Genomic DNA, 15,917 nt, shown 5'->3' with positions numbered 1-15,917 from the left:
AGGTTTAAATAACTACGGAAAACTTTTAGTCCAGAATACTCAATTGCCTACAAGTTATCCATTCTTCTGTATGTTCAAATGTCTCATTTATTTGGTTTATTTCTATTATTCCCCTCTAAATTTTATTTTGTTTTCTGGTGTCTTTCATTTAATCTTTGGTGCTTTAAGACATTTTAATTGCCGTAAATGCATGGTGAGCTTTAGTTTTTATTTAAAATTGGTCTCGGAATGAAGTCAGTCTGGCACTTTTACTAATATGTTGGAACCTTGAGCTGATTAATACCTGAAATGCAGTTACTCGAAATCTTTGAATTTTACTAATGACTAATAAACAGAGAAATGTGATTGGCCGAACAGTGGGCATTAATATTTTAGGGTTAAGGGTCAACCTAAGCTAAGCAAAATAATTTACATAGCGGGGATAAAACTCTTAAAGATTTCAGTTAAGATGTTAAAGTATTAAGTATTGTTCCAAAACAAAATTATCTAACTTTATTCGCTTACTCGTTCAGAAACTTTTTTTTTATTGTTCCTTGAATGCATCATGTCAGACGGAGGAAGGAGTGAAGTAAAGCGAAGATAACTTGACCTCCAATTATCACAAAGTTTTAAATGTCTTAGTTTGGACTTATTTATTTATTTATTTTGGTCAATGAATCTTTTGGAAGATATTTTGCTCTCATTACATTTAGAAGAAGCTAATGTTAAGTACCGTAAGTCAACTTCCAGCTACCGTTTCACTCGGTAGCTGGTAAAGCTAATGCTTTACCTGTGGTGTGAGCATTAGCTGAAGGTCCATCAGTCTGTTTCACAGACACCTGGTGAAAGAACTGGGTCACCTTTCCACCGCTTCTCAACAAGGGGGTTCAGCATAGACGGCGTTTTGTTCTTCAAAAACTGTGCAGCTAGTTAAAACATTAGCGTTAAAGATGTTTTGACGCTAAGCTAAGCATCTACGCTAGGTGGTGCTATAACTTATTCTGGAGGAGACTGAGCACCTCCAAGCAAATAGTATTTTCTATTTCAGTTTTATGTAATAATTCCGTTTAATTGTGAATAGATTTAACCTAAAAAGCAAAAATAATCACAGGGTAAGAATATTTGAAAACAAAAAAAGAAAACGGGCAGTAAATAAGCCTATAGGGTCTCGGTGCATAAGAGATAAAATTGTCTAGCTGGAAAGTTAGGTGGAAGGAAACAAGTATTTTATTGGTCATGTAGCTTAAATTTACCGCTCCCTGAATAGTTTCCAGAGATTTTATGGAACCTTTTTAATTTGTATGCATAGACTTTAAAAAAACATGCTACATTTACTTCTGGAGTTCAAGTTACTTCAGAAGTGTTGGCGCAATTTTGTTTGTCCGGTCAGAAATGGTAACTTTACCCCTGTGTAGTAATCATCCACTGTTTAATTAGAAAAGGATTTGAGTTCATTTCGAGCTAAAACGGAAGAAAAGATGCACAGTAAACAGAGCAGCCATGCTTTATTAGGACATCTACGTCAACAGAATGCTTTAAATCAAAGCTTTCAACCAACTCGACCATAAATGCTGTGGGCAGCTGGGAATTCTTGATCCTTTTTACATATTTCACACAATATACATGAATGTGTTGGAACGGTTCTTAATTTAGTCCCAATGCAAGCAGCCTGGGGCCAATCGGAGCTTCGGGGAGGTTATGTTCGAGCTGATTCCAGGGTACCTGTTGGGTGTTTATTTCCATCTCTGAGTGAACAGGTTGAGCTTTGCGGCTGCAGTCTGACATGTGGGCTCTGCTCACAGAGAAACTGCAGCTTCTTCACTGTCAAATGTGTCTGGGGTTCATCTGGTACAATTCACAGTGGCCGTTTAAATCCTCAGACCAGCTGGGAACGCCAAGCTCTGCACAACGAATGAGTCTTTTCATTTATAAGAAAAACACAGTGAGACGATGCTCTGCAGGGTTATGAGCAACCTCCAGAAAAAAAAAACCCTTTTTAGACATGTTAAAAATCTGTTTTTTTTTTTGTTTTTTTTTACATTTAAAGGTTAAGAGAAAGAGAGAAAAGATTTATAACGAGGGCATTACTACCAGAATCTGTCCGTGGATTTGCATGGCTGCCCCATGATCGTTTGACTACAAGAGCAGAATTATGCAACACATAAATTAAAGCTGTCGGTTTGATCGCAGCCACCAGACGGCGATGGCAAGTGAGCCAGTGTCACCAGATATTACAGTATTTACAGTGAAGCAGACTATAAGTGAACAGGTAAGAAGTTTTCAGACACAAACAGCCTTTAAACATGATGTATTCTGAGCAATTCTCACACGACACACACAGAGACCTCCGCCCCTTCTGATGAATTCAGCTTTTAGTCGCAGGTTGACTTTTCCTTCACTCATCCTACTGAAGCATGTCCACAAACGCGTCAAATTCGTCGATGTTCTTCTCATACACGCGCAGTTTCTCCGGCAGAGAGTCCTGCAAACGAACCAGCTCACATCAGTCCTTTGTTTAATGTTCTTTAACTAAAAATGTAGCGCAAAATTATGATGGCGTATCAGGGCCACTGCAGTTAGAAGAAAGGTTCATCTCTGAAATTTTTCGAGAAAAAAAAAAAAGGTGGCGTTTTTTTGAACTTCAAAAGCGAAAAGTTTGCTAGAAAATAAGACATTTTGAGATTAATCTGAGATGTAGATCTAGAAATAAAAGTTTCAAAAGTCAAAATTTTGACTTTTTCCCAAGAAAATTTCTGGGATCTCAAAATATTTCACATTCAAATTTTCCGTTTTTTTATTATTTTTTTTTTTTTATTTCTGAGACGAGTCAAAAAAGATTTCAGTGTTTTTTTTTTTAATATTGAAACTCAAATTTCCACGTTTTTTTTCTAGAAAATGTCCAGCTTTTTGGTAGAAATAAACTTTATTGTTTTTCTTTATTGTTTTTTCATAACAATCTACAATGGCCCCAACACGCCATCAGACAAAACGAAAGGGGAAGAGGACGCCTTTACCAGGTCGTCAGCCATCGACTGGGAGCTGGTGTGCAGCGAGAGGCTGGCCAGCTGCGGAGGGTTCTGAAACTCTCGGTAGAAAGTGCCCAGATCCATCGGCAAAAGGTCGTCTTTAGAGAAAGCTGGACGCTGCACACAGGGACAGATTAAAAAAAAATAATAATAAAATCAGACCATGATTAGCATCTTTCTCCTTCAATGTTATATCTTTACTGCCGAATGAATAACATAAAAATATGGGATTCAACATATTAATTTAAAACTGGTCACTTCACTCAGTTGTTTGTGTGTTTTATGTTTTGAAGTCAGAAACCACTCACAAAGTCGACCATGACGAAGTCGTCCTGCGGTCCCGATCCGTCCGAGCCCTGAGAGTGAAGGCTGGCCTGCAGGGGCGACTGGGAGGGAGGAGAGTCAGGAGGACGCACCTGACCGCAAAAAAACACACACACACACACACGCACACAAACGGTCACCTCCCAGCAGCAGGACGCACGAGCCTAAAGATGCTGAGGTACGTGTTAAAAACCAGATCAGGTCACCATGGGATCGTTCTCCTCAGAGTCCAGGCCACGAGGAGCAAACGCAGCGAATGGGAGATCCAGACTGGCAGCTGTGATCTACACAGGCAAACACAAACAAAAAAAAAAAACCTTACTTTTACCAACTTTCATGGAGAGGACGGTGAGAGGAGACCGGGTGTCGTGTCACATTAATTACCTGAGTGTTGGGTTTATTCACAAAAGCCCCGACCTTCCTGGTGAACGCGTTGAGGGTCTCCACCGGGTCAGAGGGAGAGACGCTCCTCCTCCCATCGTCCCTTCTTCCCTCACCACTCTGCAGCAGGCCGTCTTCTTCGCCACTGTTAGGCAGCACCGTAAGAGTTTTTCTTAGCGATATCTTCCAAATGAAACTGAAGATGCTGGTGTGAAGGAACGTACCTGCTGCTCGGTGTGTTTGGAGCGTTTTCTACGGTCAGATGGACATCCGCTCCATGAGGAGGCTGAGCCGGAACCAGAACGTTCCCGCCTTCTTTCACCTGGGAGAGAGAACTTCACTGAACAGAAGCCGAGGGACTCGAGCACTGACCCCAGAATGAGAGTTTGTGCTTAAGTTTGGGGTTTCCAGAATTTGACCCATTGATGCTTATTTGGAATAAAGGTAAAATGATTTCTGATGTGATTTTCTGACAATAGAAAGTGTTGATTACAACACAAAATGTAAATCTTTTTTTACAACCAGGCTCTTATAACGAGTAGGGCCTCGTCTATCCAGAGACTTCTACTGAAAAATCTATATTACTGCACCCATGTCAGGTTTTGTCTAATTTATTAAACTTGGCTAAATATAGAAAGTAGTACTTTGTGCTACGTACCTGGTTTGTGTTGAACTCAGCAGCTCCTCCTGTAGGTGCAGGCTGGTAGGACAACCTGGAAGCATAGAGCTACAGAGACAAAAAAAAAACAACAGGAAATAATAACCAAGTAGCAAACACTAAGGTTCCTGTTGGTGCCGAAGGGATGTGAGAAGGTGTGTGTCAAGCATTATGAGTCAACTACGTTGCGACAAGTGACAGCAAACCACAACAAACTTAAGCTAAGGGGATGCAAAAACTCTGCTCTAAGCTAGCTGCAAGGATTCCAGAGGTCAAGCGATGGAGAAGGTTGTGATGAACACAGAACTAGAGAGGCGAAGTCTGGAGGGTGAGCTTCAGCACTTCTCACACAAAAAAACACACCGTCAAACACCACTAAAGACTCACATTGTGAGTGACAAGTCCTGGAGCCAATGGGAGCTGGAGACTGTCCAGCGGGAGGGGCTTGGACAGTTTGGAAGGGGACGGACTCAGAGTGCAGACACACTGAGTCCACGTGAACAACAAAAGTTAAAGGAAACGGACGAGAAAACGAGAGAAGAGAGTGAAGTGATGATCAGGAGTGAGAGTCGACAAAGAGAGAGAGGAGGAGTGTGGGCTCACCTGAGAGGGAGGGGAGGTGGAGAAGGAGGTGGTGCAGACCTCCTGAGAGTCCTGAACTCCAGCAAACGCTCCGCCGTCGTCCTCATCCGGGGCTCTGAAGACGCACAGACAGGAAGTGGATTCGTCGAAGCGCAGGAAGCCAGAGGACGACTCAGAAGCAACCATGAAGGCCTACCTGTAGTTGCAGGGCTGCCCCATTGTGATTGGACGCTGATTGCCGCAGGGCGCGTCCACAAAGTGATCCACGATGATTCCCATGATGGGAGCAGACCGTTCAAACTGCCTGCAGAGGAAATCCAGACTGTCGTTAGCCTGCTGAGCTGAAGGACGGACTGAGCTGCAGTGGCAACGTGCTGGTCACCTGCTGGACATGAACGCCAGGTTGGTGCGGTAGGCACATGACAGCGTTACCGTGCCAACCGGGGTGCCGACAACACCGACGCGCACCGTTTGGAAACCTTGGTTAAAAAAACAAACAAACATTGATTGACAGACCAAGGATAATCACACATTAAACAGACCAGAACTAAAGTTACCTTCTCCTAATCCACCCAGCTGAACTTCCCCAAAGTAGATCCTACACAGGAGACAACAATTAGATGGACATCTTAGTTTTTATATGGCTGAATTCAAGAGATCGGCGTCGGCGCTGATCAGGACACCTGTACAATATGACGTAGTCGTGGCCCTGCTTTCTGGACAGCTTATAGGCTGGAGTCACTCTGGTGATGGCCAGCAGAGATTTTAGGAGGACAGACAGCCGGTTATAGACAGTGTACGACACTTTAATGTCCTTATCGCACCTGCAGGAGAGCCAGAAATCACGCAGGTTAAACGTGAAAAGGTAGCTAAGCTGGAGCTGAAACGCTGCTTACTTCTCGTTCATCTCCAGGCACCAAGTCTCTAACTCCATGGAGTCTCCCTGAGCAATGAAGACGGAGACAAAACAGGATGAATTTAGCAACAAAAATTCTCCTGGGTTATGAGGAGCTGAAACTAAAGAGACTTTCTGAGTTCTACCTCTGAGGTCTTTAGGGAGATCTCCACACACATGGATCGGCCGATGCCTGGAAGCTGGCCGGCCAGCGCCTTCTTGGCCTCATGAGTGACCTCTGGGATGTCTTTGATGGCCAAGTTGAACTAAACAGAATGTGGAACGGGGGGAAGGGGAATGCTTCACATCAGAAGACCAACAAGAGGTATGAAATGATAAAAAATAAAAAAACTAAAAAACTAAAACGGAGCTTTAGTTTTTTACCCAATCTGAGCCAGTGGGCGACGAAGACGAGCGAGTGCAGATCTTCTCCCCCAGGCGAGCCTGAACGATCACCTGAACAGTCTACAGATAAACACAGAGGTGTGGGAATGAATCTGGAGAAAGTTGCTGAAAATAGGGATGCGGAGGTCTAAATGGATGCTACAAAAAATCTGGAAAACTTTTGGAACAAGTGAAAAAGCCTTTAGATACAACATAAACGCAAGCCTTAGGCTGCCCTCTGACCTTTAAGGCAAAAAACTTGATGAACTTGTCCAAGTCTTTCTTATCCTGTGGACTCAGGTCACCGTCCATGTTGTCACGACCCTGCGGATCACAGGAGACACAATCTCTTAGGAAATTTTTCTACATCATTCATTAAAAAAAAAAAAAAAAAAGAAGTTATTTATATAAATGTATAAGAATGTGAAATACTTAAAAAATAATGTGAAAAGAAAGTCATAAATCAATCTTTAAACAACACAAAGACCTTTACATAACCCATAAACTTTACAACCAAGTGTCAAATACGAGTAATGTTAAGGTGAAAACATAGAAAAGTAAGATAAACACACACACAAAAGTATTGCAAAAATAAAAGCTGAAAATATTCCAATCTAAATTAATAGAATGTTAACAGTAAAAAAGCAAATCATGTAATTACAAATCTATTACATTTTTAATACACAAAACTAGATGCACAGATAATGAAATGCAAAACCAAATGTACATTTTTGGATTTTCCACCATTTGTTCTATGCTCATCATGCTTAATCATAAGTATTATCAAAATAACTAAATTAGGTGCAAAACTTAGCTTTTTGCTGTAAAAAGCATCCAAAAATGTTGAACTACTTAAGCCACAAACCAAAGTTTGACCTACATAAACAATGTTGACTTAAAGCTAATTTTGCTGCGTACTAATTTATTGTATTTCTAAATTAAATGAATGTAGAGAGAAAGTGTTTGACAAAACAGCGACATCCGTTGTTTACAAAGGCAGCTTTTAAACCTTACACAATCCTTAGTTCTGGAAAACAAATGGGGCCCTCCACGCTTATTAGAAATAAACCTGATTAAATATAGAGGTCATTCATAGTACAAAGACTGACTGCAACATTTTATCATCTACAGCGTCTGTTATATGAAAATGAAAACATAACAGGAAGATTTCTGGAATAATTACTGCTTGTTTTCCTGACAGAATAGTGAGTCACTGCTATACCAGCGTTAGCATGCTGCTAATGCTAGCTGACTGGCTGAATAACGAGGGCTTTGTAAAGCGTTAAAAACACCGAAACTTACATTAGCCGTTTCCTTAGCGATGGGTGTTCAATATTATAGACATGAGCTTAAGCACATAACAGAATTAGTATTTTCTATAAACATTCATAGGCCATTTTCGGACACACATAACGTCAGCAGCTGCTGTGCCACTTTTCTGTTTATCTTCTCCATGTCGACGTGTTTATGTAGCAGCAATCTCCAACTCGCACTTTCGCTACGTCCGTCTTCTGTAATATTTATTCACTTGAACAGCTGAAGCAAACTATGCATCACTCTGAGGACACCTTTAGTGAACTAGAAAAAAAAAAAAAAAAAAAAAAATATATATATATATATATATATATATATATATATATATATATATATATATATATATTATATTAAGTGCCGTGTGCAGAAATTGCACTGAGTACTACTTTAGAAATATAAACGTCTTTGTAAATAAATACATGTGGAAATAAATAATTAGGCTGTTAAAAATCTAAATATATCACATTTCAAACACACGCAGATGATGTGTCGAATCTGCGATTGGATACCGCAAACGAAGTTTCCTTTGGCTTATTTTGGTTGCCAGATGCTAGCTTATCTGAAGGTAAACTGTGGTTTTTAAAGGTATTGAAAAGGCTTAGAGGTTGATTTGAAGTCACCTAGTTTCACCGAGTCTGCAGAGTTGTTAGGCGAACCATACTGAGCTGAGATTAGACTCAATGGAACGAAGCTAGCTAAAAACTAGATAGAAAATTGGGTTAGCACTTGTGTTTATGTTATGCTATGTTAAGCCTCTTTAGGCTTAACAAAGCTTTTCTTTGCCTGTTTAAAAAGCACATATCACGTTGTTAATGCTGTATTGTACCAAAATGAATGCATATGCGTCATGCATACATTTAAAGCGTATTGAACAACGTAGAATCACGAGAAAGCCTTAATGGAGCATCCTGAAGAGAAATAGCTAACCCAGACACAGCACCTGTAAAAGTATTCACACTCTTTGAACTTCACATTTTGACACATTAGAGCCACAAGCTTCGCAGGATTTTGGGGGGGATTTTCTGTGGTAGACCAGACAAAGTAGTGCCTAGTTGTAAAACAGAAGAAAAATTATGCCTGGTGTTCAGTTTGCAAGTGTTTTGAGTTATGTCTTAACTGTCTTTTTATGTTTAGAGACCCAATGTTCACAGATTTTTATCAGAATTTAGGCTTGGACTTTTACTAGGACATTCTAATGCATGTATATACTTTGATTTAAACCATGTTTAGCTTCATTGTTCAGCAGACACCTTCCCTGTGTCTGCTGAAGAAAGGCAGCCCCACAGCATGCTGCTACCACCACCGTGTTTCATTGTGGTCAGTGTGACGAAGATACCAGTGCGGTGTTACTTTACTGTCTCACACAGCTTTTTGCATTTTGCCCAAAAAAGTTATGTTTTGGCCTTATCTGTGTCACATGTTGTCTTTTTGACATTTTTATTTCAATTATAAAAATACATTTTTCTTTTCATTTTACTCATTATTGTTGATTTTTTTTGTCTTTCCTTGTAACCTGTTAGTGCATGGTAACACAAATGCTTAAAACTAGTTTCTTCTGCAGGAGAACTGAAAATGACTCATCAATGTTTCACAAAGATATTTCAGTTGGCACAATATTAACATTTTCTGCATGGTGCTTCTTCTTCTTCTTTTCCCTCAGCATGGCCATCCCTATAGCCATCTTAGACTGTGATCTTCTTCTGCACGGGCGAGGCCATAAGACTCTGGAGCGCTTTGACCTGGACACCGTTTCAAACAGCGTTCTCCTCTCAAACTTTGGCTTTCCAAGAGACTTCATCCTGTATCTGGTGGAATTACTCAGAGAGGTGTGCACTTAGTAATCATTACTTTATAAAGATTTCCGTCTTAAAAGGAAGTGATGTTTCCAGTTCCCATATTGCACCACCTCTTGTAATTTCCATTCGGCAGACTCTTTCCAGGAGAACCCTGAGATCCAGAGCAATCAGTCCCGAGGTTCAGGTGTTGGCAGCGTTGGGCTTCTATACGTCTGGCTCGTTCCAGACGTCCATGGGGGATATAATAGGGATCAGCCAGGCGTCCATGTCCAGATGTGTGACCAATGTGACTAAAGCTCTGGTGGAGAAAGCGCCACAGTTCATCACTTTCAACAGGTACATATGTTACACATTGATTTAACACTCACCACCTTTATGGGAAATCTTAAACATGCTGTTCAAACAGAGACCCGTCCAACAGAGAGTACTCCTTCGAGGAGTTTCAGAGGGTGGCAGGATTTCCAGGAGTCCTCGGCGTTCTCGACTGTGTCCAGGTTAGCTGATCAAAACAAAAGACTCTCATCTTCACTTTTTTTTATAGCAATGCCTGGAAAATTGTGTCTTATAGAAAAGATGGGCACAAAGTAGGGGATAACTGTAAAGCAGCAGGAGAGCAGGCTTTAGAATGGTTTAAGTGTGATTTGCCTTTTATATTCAGCTACCTGAGCTATGCTCTATATTCAGTTATTCTCAATATACGGATGCATCTAAAAAATTACAGTATGAAAAAATTCAATTTTTGTTCTTTTTTTCATTTCAGAAATTGAAATTCACATATTATATAGATTCACGACACAGAAAGAAGGGTCAAACATAAAAAGATAATTGCTAAAGAAGCTGGGTTTTCACTCAATGCAAAATTCAGAATAAAGTAGGTGGAAGTTTGTCTTAACCCTTCCTCAACAGGTGGCCATCAAAGCCCCGAACAGCGATGCCTCCACTTATGTGAACAAGAAGGGCTTTCACTCCATAGCCTGCCAGCTGGTCTGCAACGCCCGGGGGCTTTTACTCAGCGCTGAAACGTGGCCCGGCGGCCTGCAGGACACCAAGATTCTGCAGAGGTCAGCCATTTTCAAACAGCTGCAGGACAACGAGGAGGGCTGGCTGCTGGGTGAGGCGCGCTCCCAGGAGCAGTCACGCGTTTGACTTTCAGAGGTCCGACGGTAATGGGGGTCTGCTCTTTGAAAGGCGACGGACGTTATCCTTTGAAGAAGTGGCTGATGACGCCGGTGGAGAGCCCAGGAACGGCTGGAGAGTTTCAGTATAACCTGGCCCACACCATGACGCACGAGATAGTGGACAGAACTTTCAGGGCCATTCAGACCAGATTCAGATGTTTAGACGGCATCAAAGGGAACCTGCAGGTATGGTTTTAATAAAGCCTCCATATTCCTGCGTAAGCAAAATGACATAAGGTTTCTCTCCATCATCAGTATTCTCCTGAGAGGAGCTCATCCATCCTCCTGGCCTGCTGCGTTCTGCACAACGCCTCGCTGCATTCCGGCCTGGACGCCTGGACTCTGGAGAGGACGGAGCCACTGGAGCAGCCCAAGGGCCCCGAGCAGATGCTGGAGGAGCGGGACAGCGAGGCGGAGGAGCTCCGGAAACGCATCATACTGAAACACTTCAGCTAGAGACTTAGCCACAGAGGACAGAGACCAGAAAAAGACTGGATGGATGGATGGATGGATGGATGGATGGATGGATGGATGGATGGATGGATGGATGGATGGATGGATGGATGGATGGATGGATGGATGGATGGATGGATGGATGGATGGATGGATGGATGATGGATAGATGCATGAAAAATAGATGGATGGATGTATAGATGGATGGATGGATGGATGGATGGATGGATGGATGGATGGATGGATGGATGGATGGATGGATGGATGGAAAACAGACAAATGATGGATGGATCTCTCTCCATCCCTTTATGTTAGACACAGGGAGGAATGAAGTCCACAGACACTGAGTTGCTGATGCAGATTTTTAATATTTTGCTCATTTCTACTCTACTGACTACACTATGATAACATAGATATATATATATATATATATATATATGTATATATATATGGAGGAACATGCAGGACGCTATACAACAAACAGAGACAACAACACATCCAAACGCATTTCAAACAGCCTGGCGCCCCCTAGAGGCTCCTGACTGCTTTCTCAGGACATTCAGGTAACTGCAATAATCAAACGCCTCCCGGGGTTTTAGGACTAATCAAACTGTGTGTAGTTGCTGTGTCATCTCAGTTAATTACAAATTGACCCCCCGCCCCCCAACCCCTCAATCATCATTTATTTTATTTTGATGCCCCTCACCCCCTTCTGTTTTCTTCCCCACATGATGTTCCACAGGCTAAAATCTGGGATTATGACAGTACAAAAACAAGGCCCACTATTTACAACAACTACACTGGAAGTTGTTATTAATTATGTACATTTGGTATTTGGTCCCAGATGAATAAGAGAAAAAGAGAGAGAGAGAGAGAGAGAGAGTGGATCTGGCTGCAGTCACATAATGCGTTTCTGTTCACTTCCGATGACAAAATGGAGACAAAATCAATTAACTAGATGGAAGAAAAGAAAGGAGGAAACCCGTGATGAAGCGAAATGCGTTATACACAGCTTTTGGACTAAAATGACTTGTTTGGGGTTTTCAGAACAGCATTGTTACAGATAGTGGTGATGAAATCTTCAGATTTCATTATAGTGTTCAATCAAACTGAAACTAGTGGTGCTTTTTCTCCTGGAATGCTTCATCAATATTTACACACTTTCTACAAGCAATCAATAAATACAACAAACACTGCTGCTGCATGATAATTGGTGAAATATTTTTCTTTTTTTTTTTTTTTTTTTTTTTACTTTTTTTTTAAATTTGTGGCCAAGAAATAAAAGTTAGAAATGTAGAAAAGAATCTTTTTTTTTTTATTCTGAAGCAGCCAATTCATGCGACAGCAGTTTTACGCCACAAAACTTCACCTCTTCTGAAATGCCAAATCATCTCCTTTTTTATTTTGCATAAAATAAATATGCTAATTTTTCAATGCTCGTAATATATTAGAAGTTTTCTTTTTGTGTTTTTTGTTATTATTTAAAAAATAATAAGATAAACTAACTTAAAAAAAATCAGTACATGTATTTTTTTTCCGCATAAATTAAATATGCATTTTTTTGATGCTGCAAATATATTACATATACAATTTATATTTTCCAAAAAAAAAAAAAAAAAACTTTGACGTGTTGCTTCCTATCCTCGGAACGGCCCCGTTTTATGAAAGACAAGAACACGCTTCCCCAGAAATACCAAAATCTAAGAAAAAATTAGACATTTGGTCAGAATTAGAAGTAAAAAAAAATGCTTATTAAATGATGGAGTTGCAGAAATAACCTATAATTTGTATTTTATTTTGAAAATCTAAAAAAGTGCTAGGACCTTTTCATAAATGCATGCTACAGTTCTCCACACTTACTGGCACCTCTGGTAGACACGTAAAAAGCCTTAAAATAAATAAATGTTATTCAGAAAAAAATCCCAAATTTTATTTTTCAGTACATTTCAACTTTTTTAAGATGATCTACATGTAAAATCATGTTTTATTTAATAATCCTGGGCTTCCTGTTACCTTGGGGTATGAAGAAATATGACATGATGGAGTGGCTAGTTTCTCTTAGACACTTCAAAATGAGAAAGACGAGAACGTGCCACTTAGGAAGGCAAACTGGGGTTGCCATGGCAGCTACTTATTTTAAGGCATTTTACACATCTTTATCATATATAGTTGTTATATTTTGCATCATGTGTGCGGTCAAATGGGCCACATTGGACCGCAGAACAAGGAAGGCACTTTAAAACGGCACTGCTTCAATATCTGAAGCATTAGGTAAATAAACCTGGTTCCTTCAAGACTTTAGCCAATTTTTCTGTTTGTTTTATTATTTCAAAATGATCTTTTTTGAGTTGAAATTTGAAAGTGTATTTTGCAGCTTTGTAATACTGGCTACTAGTAATTTTAAAATCAAGCATTGACTCATGATAAGCGAACAATGAGCCTTTTCTTATTAGGTGATTCTTCTTAAAAATGGGATTTTGAGACTTATGCTTTTTTAACTGAATGTTTTAGTAAAAAAAAAAAAAAAAAAGCATCAAACCAGATAGATTGACCAAGACAACTTTGTGCTGGCCTATCATATAAAATAATAATGTGCCAAAATGTGGAGAAGTACTTTTGCACGGCATTGTGTAGGTAAACTGATTCAGTGAAATGAGTTGCTTACTTTAAATTAGACGTTTAGTGCATTAAAACAACAATAAAGTTGATGTTTACATCCAGAGTGTTCACGTACAACAGAAAGACGAAGGGTGCTCGACGTGGGTGTTGAAGCCGGGCTGATTTGTAGCCGGAGCGATGTGGGAACAGGAGGACGGTCGCTGGTTTGGAACCGGCGGGCGGAGCGCTTCGAGCAGGAAGAGGATGTAAGAGTCAGAAAACCTCCGAGACTCCGCCTGGTTTGCTTTCTCTGAGGAGACGGAAGGGGCAGCAGTAGTTTAAGACCCGACACGGAGCCTGCGTGGAATCACTGCAGCTTTCGGGATTTGTTTGTACCTTTGGTCTAATTTGGGCCCAGTTGTCTGGTTGCTGTGGGCGTCGGCTGTATGCCGACGGGTCTGAATGTCAGAGTGGATCTCTGACTGGAGCCCCTCTCCTTCTGATGGTACCAAACTCTCCTCCAGGGGAGCCTGTTCATCGTAGAAGAGCAGGCTGCGGGAGCGGACTGCGACACACAAACACACTGGAGTTCAATCTGAGGGTTACCTTTGACCTCTAAAACATCCCTCATTGTATTGGCCTCATTATATTTCCCATTTAAACCCTTTTAATGTATTTTAATGGGTTTTATGTGACAGAGCAACACAAAGTATGCTGAATGGAAAAGGATATGCTTATTTATTTACCCTTTTTTACTCTAATACCCACAAATAAAGCTTAGAACAATATTAGGTTGTACAGAAGGATGATGGCGCAATGGCAAACCTTCTAAATGGCTTCCGACAAGGGTGGGGCAATGGAACGATAATAAATGTTAGGAATTAATCTGCTAATTGTAGGATCCTTTATTAGGCACATTGCTTTCAATGCAGTTCAATGCTTTTGGTCATAAGCACAAGTTTAGTTACCTTCTCTAAGATTCCAAAAAAGGAGAAATCAAATTACAAATATTTTTTTAGGATTACAGTTTCAAAATTAAAATTAAATCTATAACATAATGAAGAGGATTAGGACCACTTAAAAAAATATTTTGACTTTTAGTCTTAATTTTTACCCTTTAGGCATCGTTGTTTTTTTATTTGTTTTGTTTTCCCGAAAAAGTCAGAATTGGGACATTTTTCTTAAAAAAAAAAAAAAAAAGTCAGAATTCTGAGATTAAACTAAATTCTTTTTTATTCTTTGTCACCGTTCCTGATGCGTTTCCATCGCATTCGCTTACAACGCTTTCAAAAATTCATTTTTCTAATAGTCCCTTAAACGCATCATCTCTGGTGCGTCGAAACAGACGAGAAGGAGAAAGCCGTAAAGGTAAAGCGGATAATTGTCAACCTCCAAATAGCACAGAGTAACGCATATATAAATGTGTGTGTTTTAGACTTTATATTTGGCCAAGGAAGGTGTTTTGTCCTCGCTCAACTCGGAAGAAACGATACTTCAGCCTCCAGCAGCCGCCTTCCAGCTAATGATAAGGTAGCTTCCAGTTTCTCTGTTGAATTTGTTGCTAGCTTGGACTGTGAGTATTCGCTGAGGGTCTAAATCTAATTAGGAAATTATAATTGCTTTCCTAATTAATATAAGCTAGAAAATAAACAGAAGTCTTATTTTTCGCCAACATTGTCATTGTCATATTGGCGAAAACGCTGAGCCGACTTCCGTTAGACCTTCAAAATAAGACCGTTCGGGACGTATAGCGCGCTCTTAAATTAAAATAGCATATTTTCTTTAACAATAGTTAATTTAAATGCTTAAAAATCGTCACAGTATGAATGTTCTTTTCATACTTGCTCTTCCATGACATAGAATATAATACAGTAGTAATTCTGAGTTGCCTGTGGACCAGGAAGTCCTTGTTTGCTTTAATTAAACTTCTACAAAACTTAAATTGAATATAGAACTAGTCAAATTATTCTTTAACTATTTACAATTGGTAGAAGGAAGTGAATATATGGTTCACTTCCTTAATCTGTAATCTGAGAGTACTTCATTTCCAGGATGTATTTAAAAGAGTAATCATCGTGTCTTAATATTTTAAAAATGTCAACGTTTGGGAGGGGTGGGGGGTTCGTTTGTTTTGTTAGATTGTGGGCCTTGTGTTGGATTGTAATGTAACCTTTGCTCCAAAGGTCACAATCAAATATCACAAACTGGTGCTTATGATAATATTTGCCATCCTGTAACCATAGCAACCATTAGAGACTTTCTACATGCTAATCAGCTGATGGGACTCAAGCCACGGAAAAGCCTTTTTTGTACAATCATCGCAAACATAAATGTGGAATTTTCTAAATG

The 15,917-nt window shown here is 40.1% G+C and overlaps 3 protein-coding genes across 5 annotated transcripts in view; 1 reads left to right on the top strand and 2 right to left on the bottom strand.

Moving 5' to 3' along the window:
* Window positions 1–1,467: 1,467 nt before the first annotated feature.
* atg13 (ATG13 autophagy related 13 homolog (S. cerevisiae)) lies at window positions 1,468–7,766 on the bottom strand. 2 transcript variants are annotated; one of them, XM_015001542.2, is made up of 18 exons: window positions 7,532–7,766; window positions 6,473–6,553; window positions 6,230–6,310; window positions 5,992–6,111; window positions 5,847–5,893; window positions 5,634–5,774; window positions 5,508–5,548; window positions 5,333–5,429; window positions 5,147–5,254; window positions 4,972–5,065; window positions 4,756–4,854; window positions 4,369–4,437; window positions 3,935–4,032; window positions 3,714–3,855; window positions 3,536–3,613; window positions 3,314–3,421; window positions 2,994–3,122; window positions 1,468–2,461 (listed from the first exon to the last, which is right to left on the bottom strand). In XM_015001542.2, exons 2-18 carry the CDS (start codon window positions 6,539–6,541, stop codon window positions 2,384–2,386), a joined length of 1,599 nt encoding a protein of 532 aa, XP_014857028.2. In that variant the 5' UTR covers window positions 6,542–6,553; window positions 7,532–7,766; the 3' UTR covers window positions 1,468–2,383. The 2 variants fall into 2 exon arrangements, with proteins under 2 accessions (XP_014857028.2, XP_014857029.2); XM_015001543.2 differs by lacking the exon at window positions 4,756–4,854 and having other exon boundaries at window positions 7,532–7,764.
* Window positions 7,767–8,038: 272 nt separating this feature from the next.
* harbi1 (harbinger transposase derived 1) lies at window positions 8,039–11,006 on the top strand. Its single transcript, XM_015001547.2, has 7 exons — window positions 8,039–8,108; window positions 9,204–9,369; window positions 9,473–9,675; window positions 9,746–9,833; window positions 10,246–10,450; window positions 10,528–10,703; window positions 10,773–11,006. Exons 2-7 carry the CDS (start codon window positions 9,205–9,207, stop codon window positions 10,971–10,973), a joined length of 1,038 nt encoding a protein of 345 aa, XP_014857033.2. The 5' UTR covers window positions 8,039–8,108; window position 9,204; the 3' UTR covers window positions 10,974–11,006.
* A 312-nt stretch (window positions 11,007–11,318) lies between these two features.
* The window catches only part of creb3l1 (cAMP responsive element binding protein 3-like 1), a 31,994-nt gene continuing 27,395 nt past the window's right edge, over window positions 11,319–15,917 (bottom strand). For both annotated transcript variants that reach the window (XM_015001546.2, XM_015001545.2), the window contains 2 exons: window positions 13,965–14,133; window positions 11,319–13,878 (listed from right to left, as the gene is read on the bottom strand). In XM_015001546.2, coding sequence (XP_014857032.2) covers window positions 13,842–13,878; window positions 13,965–14,133 — 206 coding nt within the window. In that variant the 3' untranslated portion in view covers window positions 11,319–13,841. The remainder of the gene's footprint in view (window positions 13,879–13,964; window positions 14,134–15,917) is intronic.

Source organism: Poecilia mexicana, unplaced genomic scaffold (assembly GCF_051168715.1).
Source record: "Poecilia mexicana isolate PSO_F unplaced genomic scaffold, ASM5116871v1 scaffold_2, whole genome shotgun sequence".
In the NCBI taxonomy this organism is placed as follows: domain Eukaryota; kingdom Metazoa; phylum Chordata; class Actinopteri; order Cyprinodontiformes; family Poeciliidae; genus Poecilia; species Poecilia mexicana.
The sequence above is the reverse complement of the archived record's forward strand: the minus strand, read 5'-3'. Positions and strand labels throughout refer to the sequence as shown.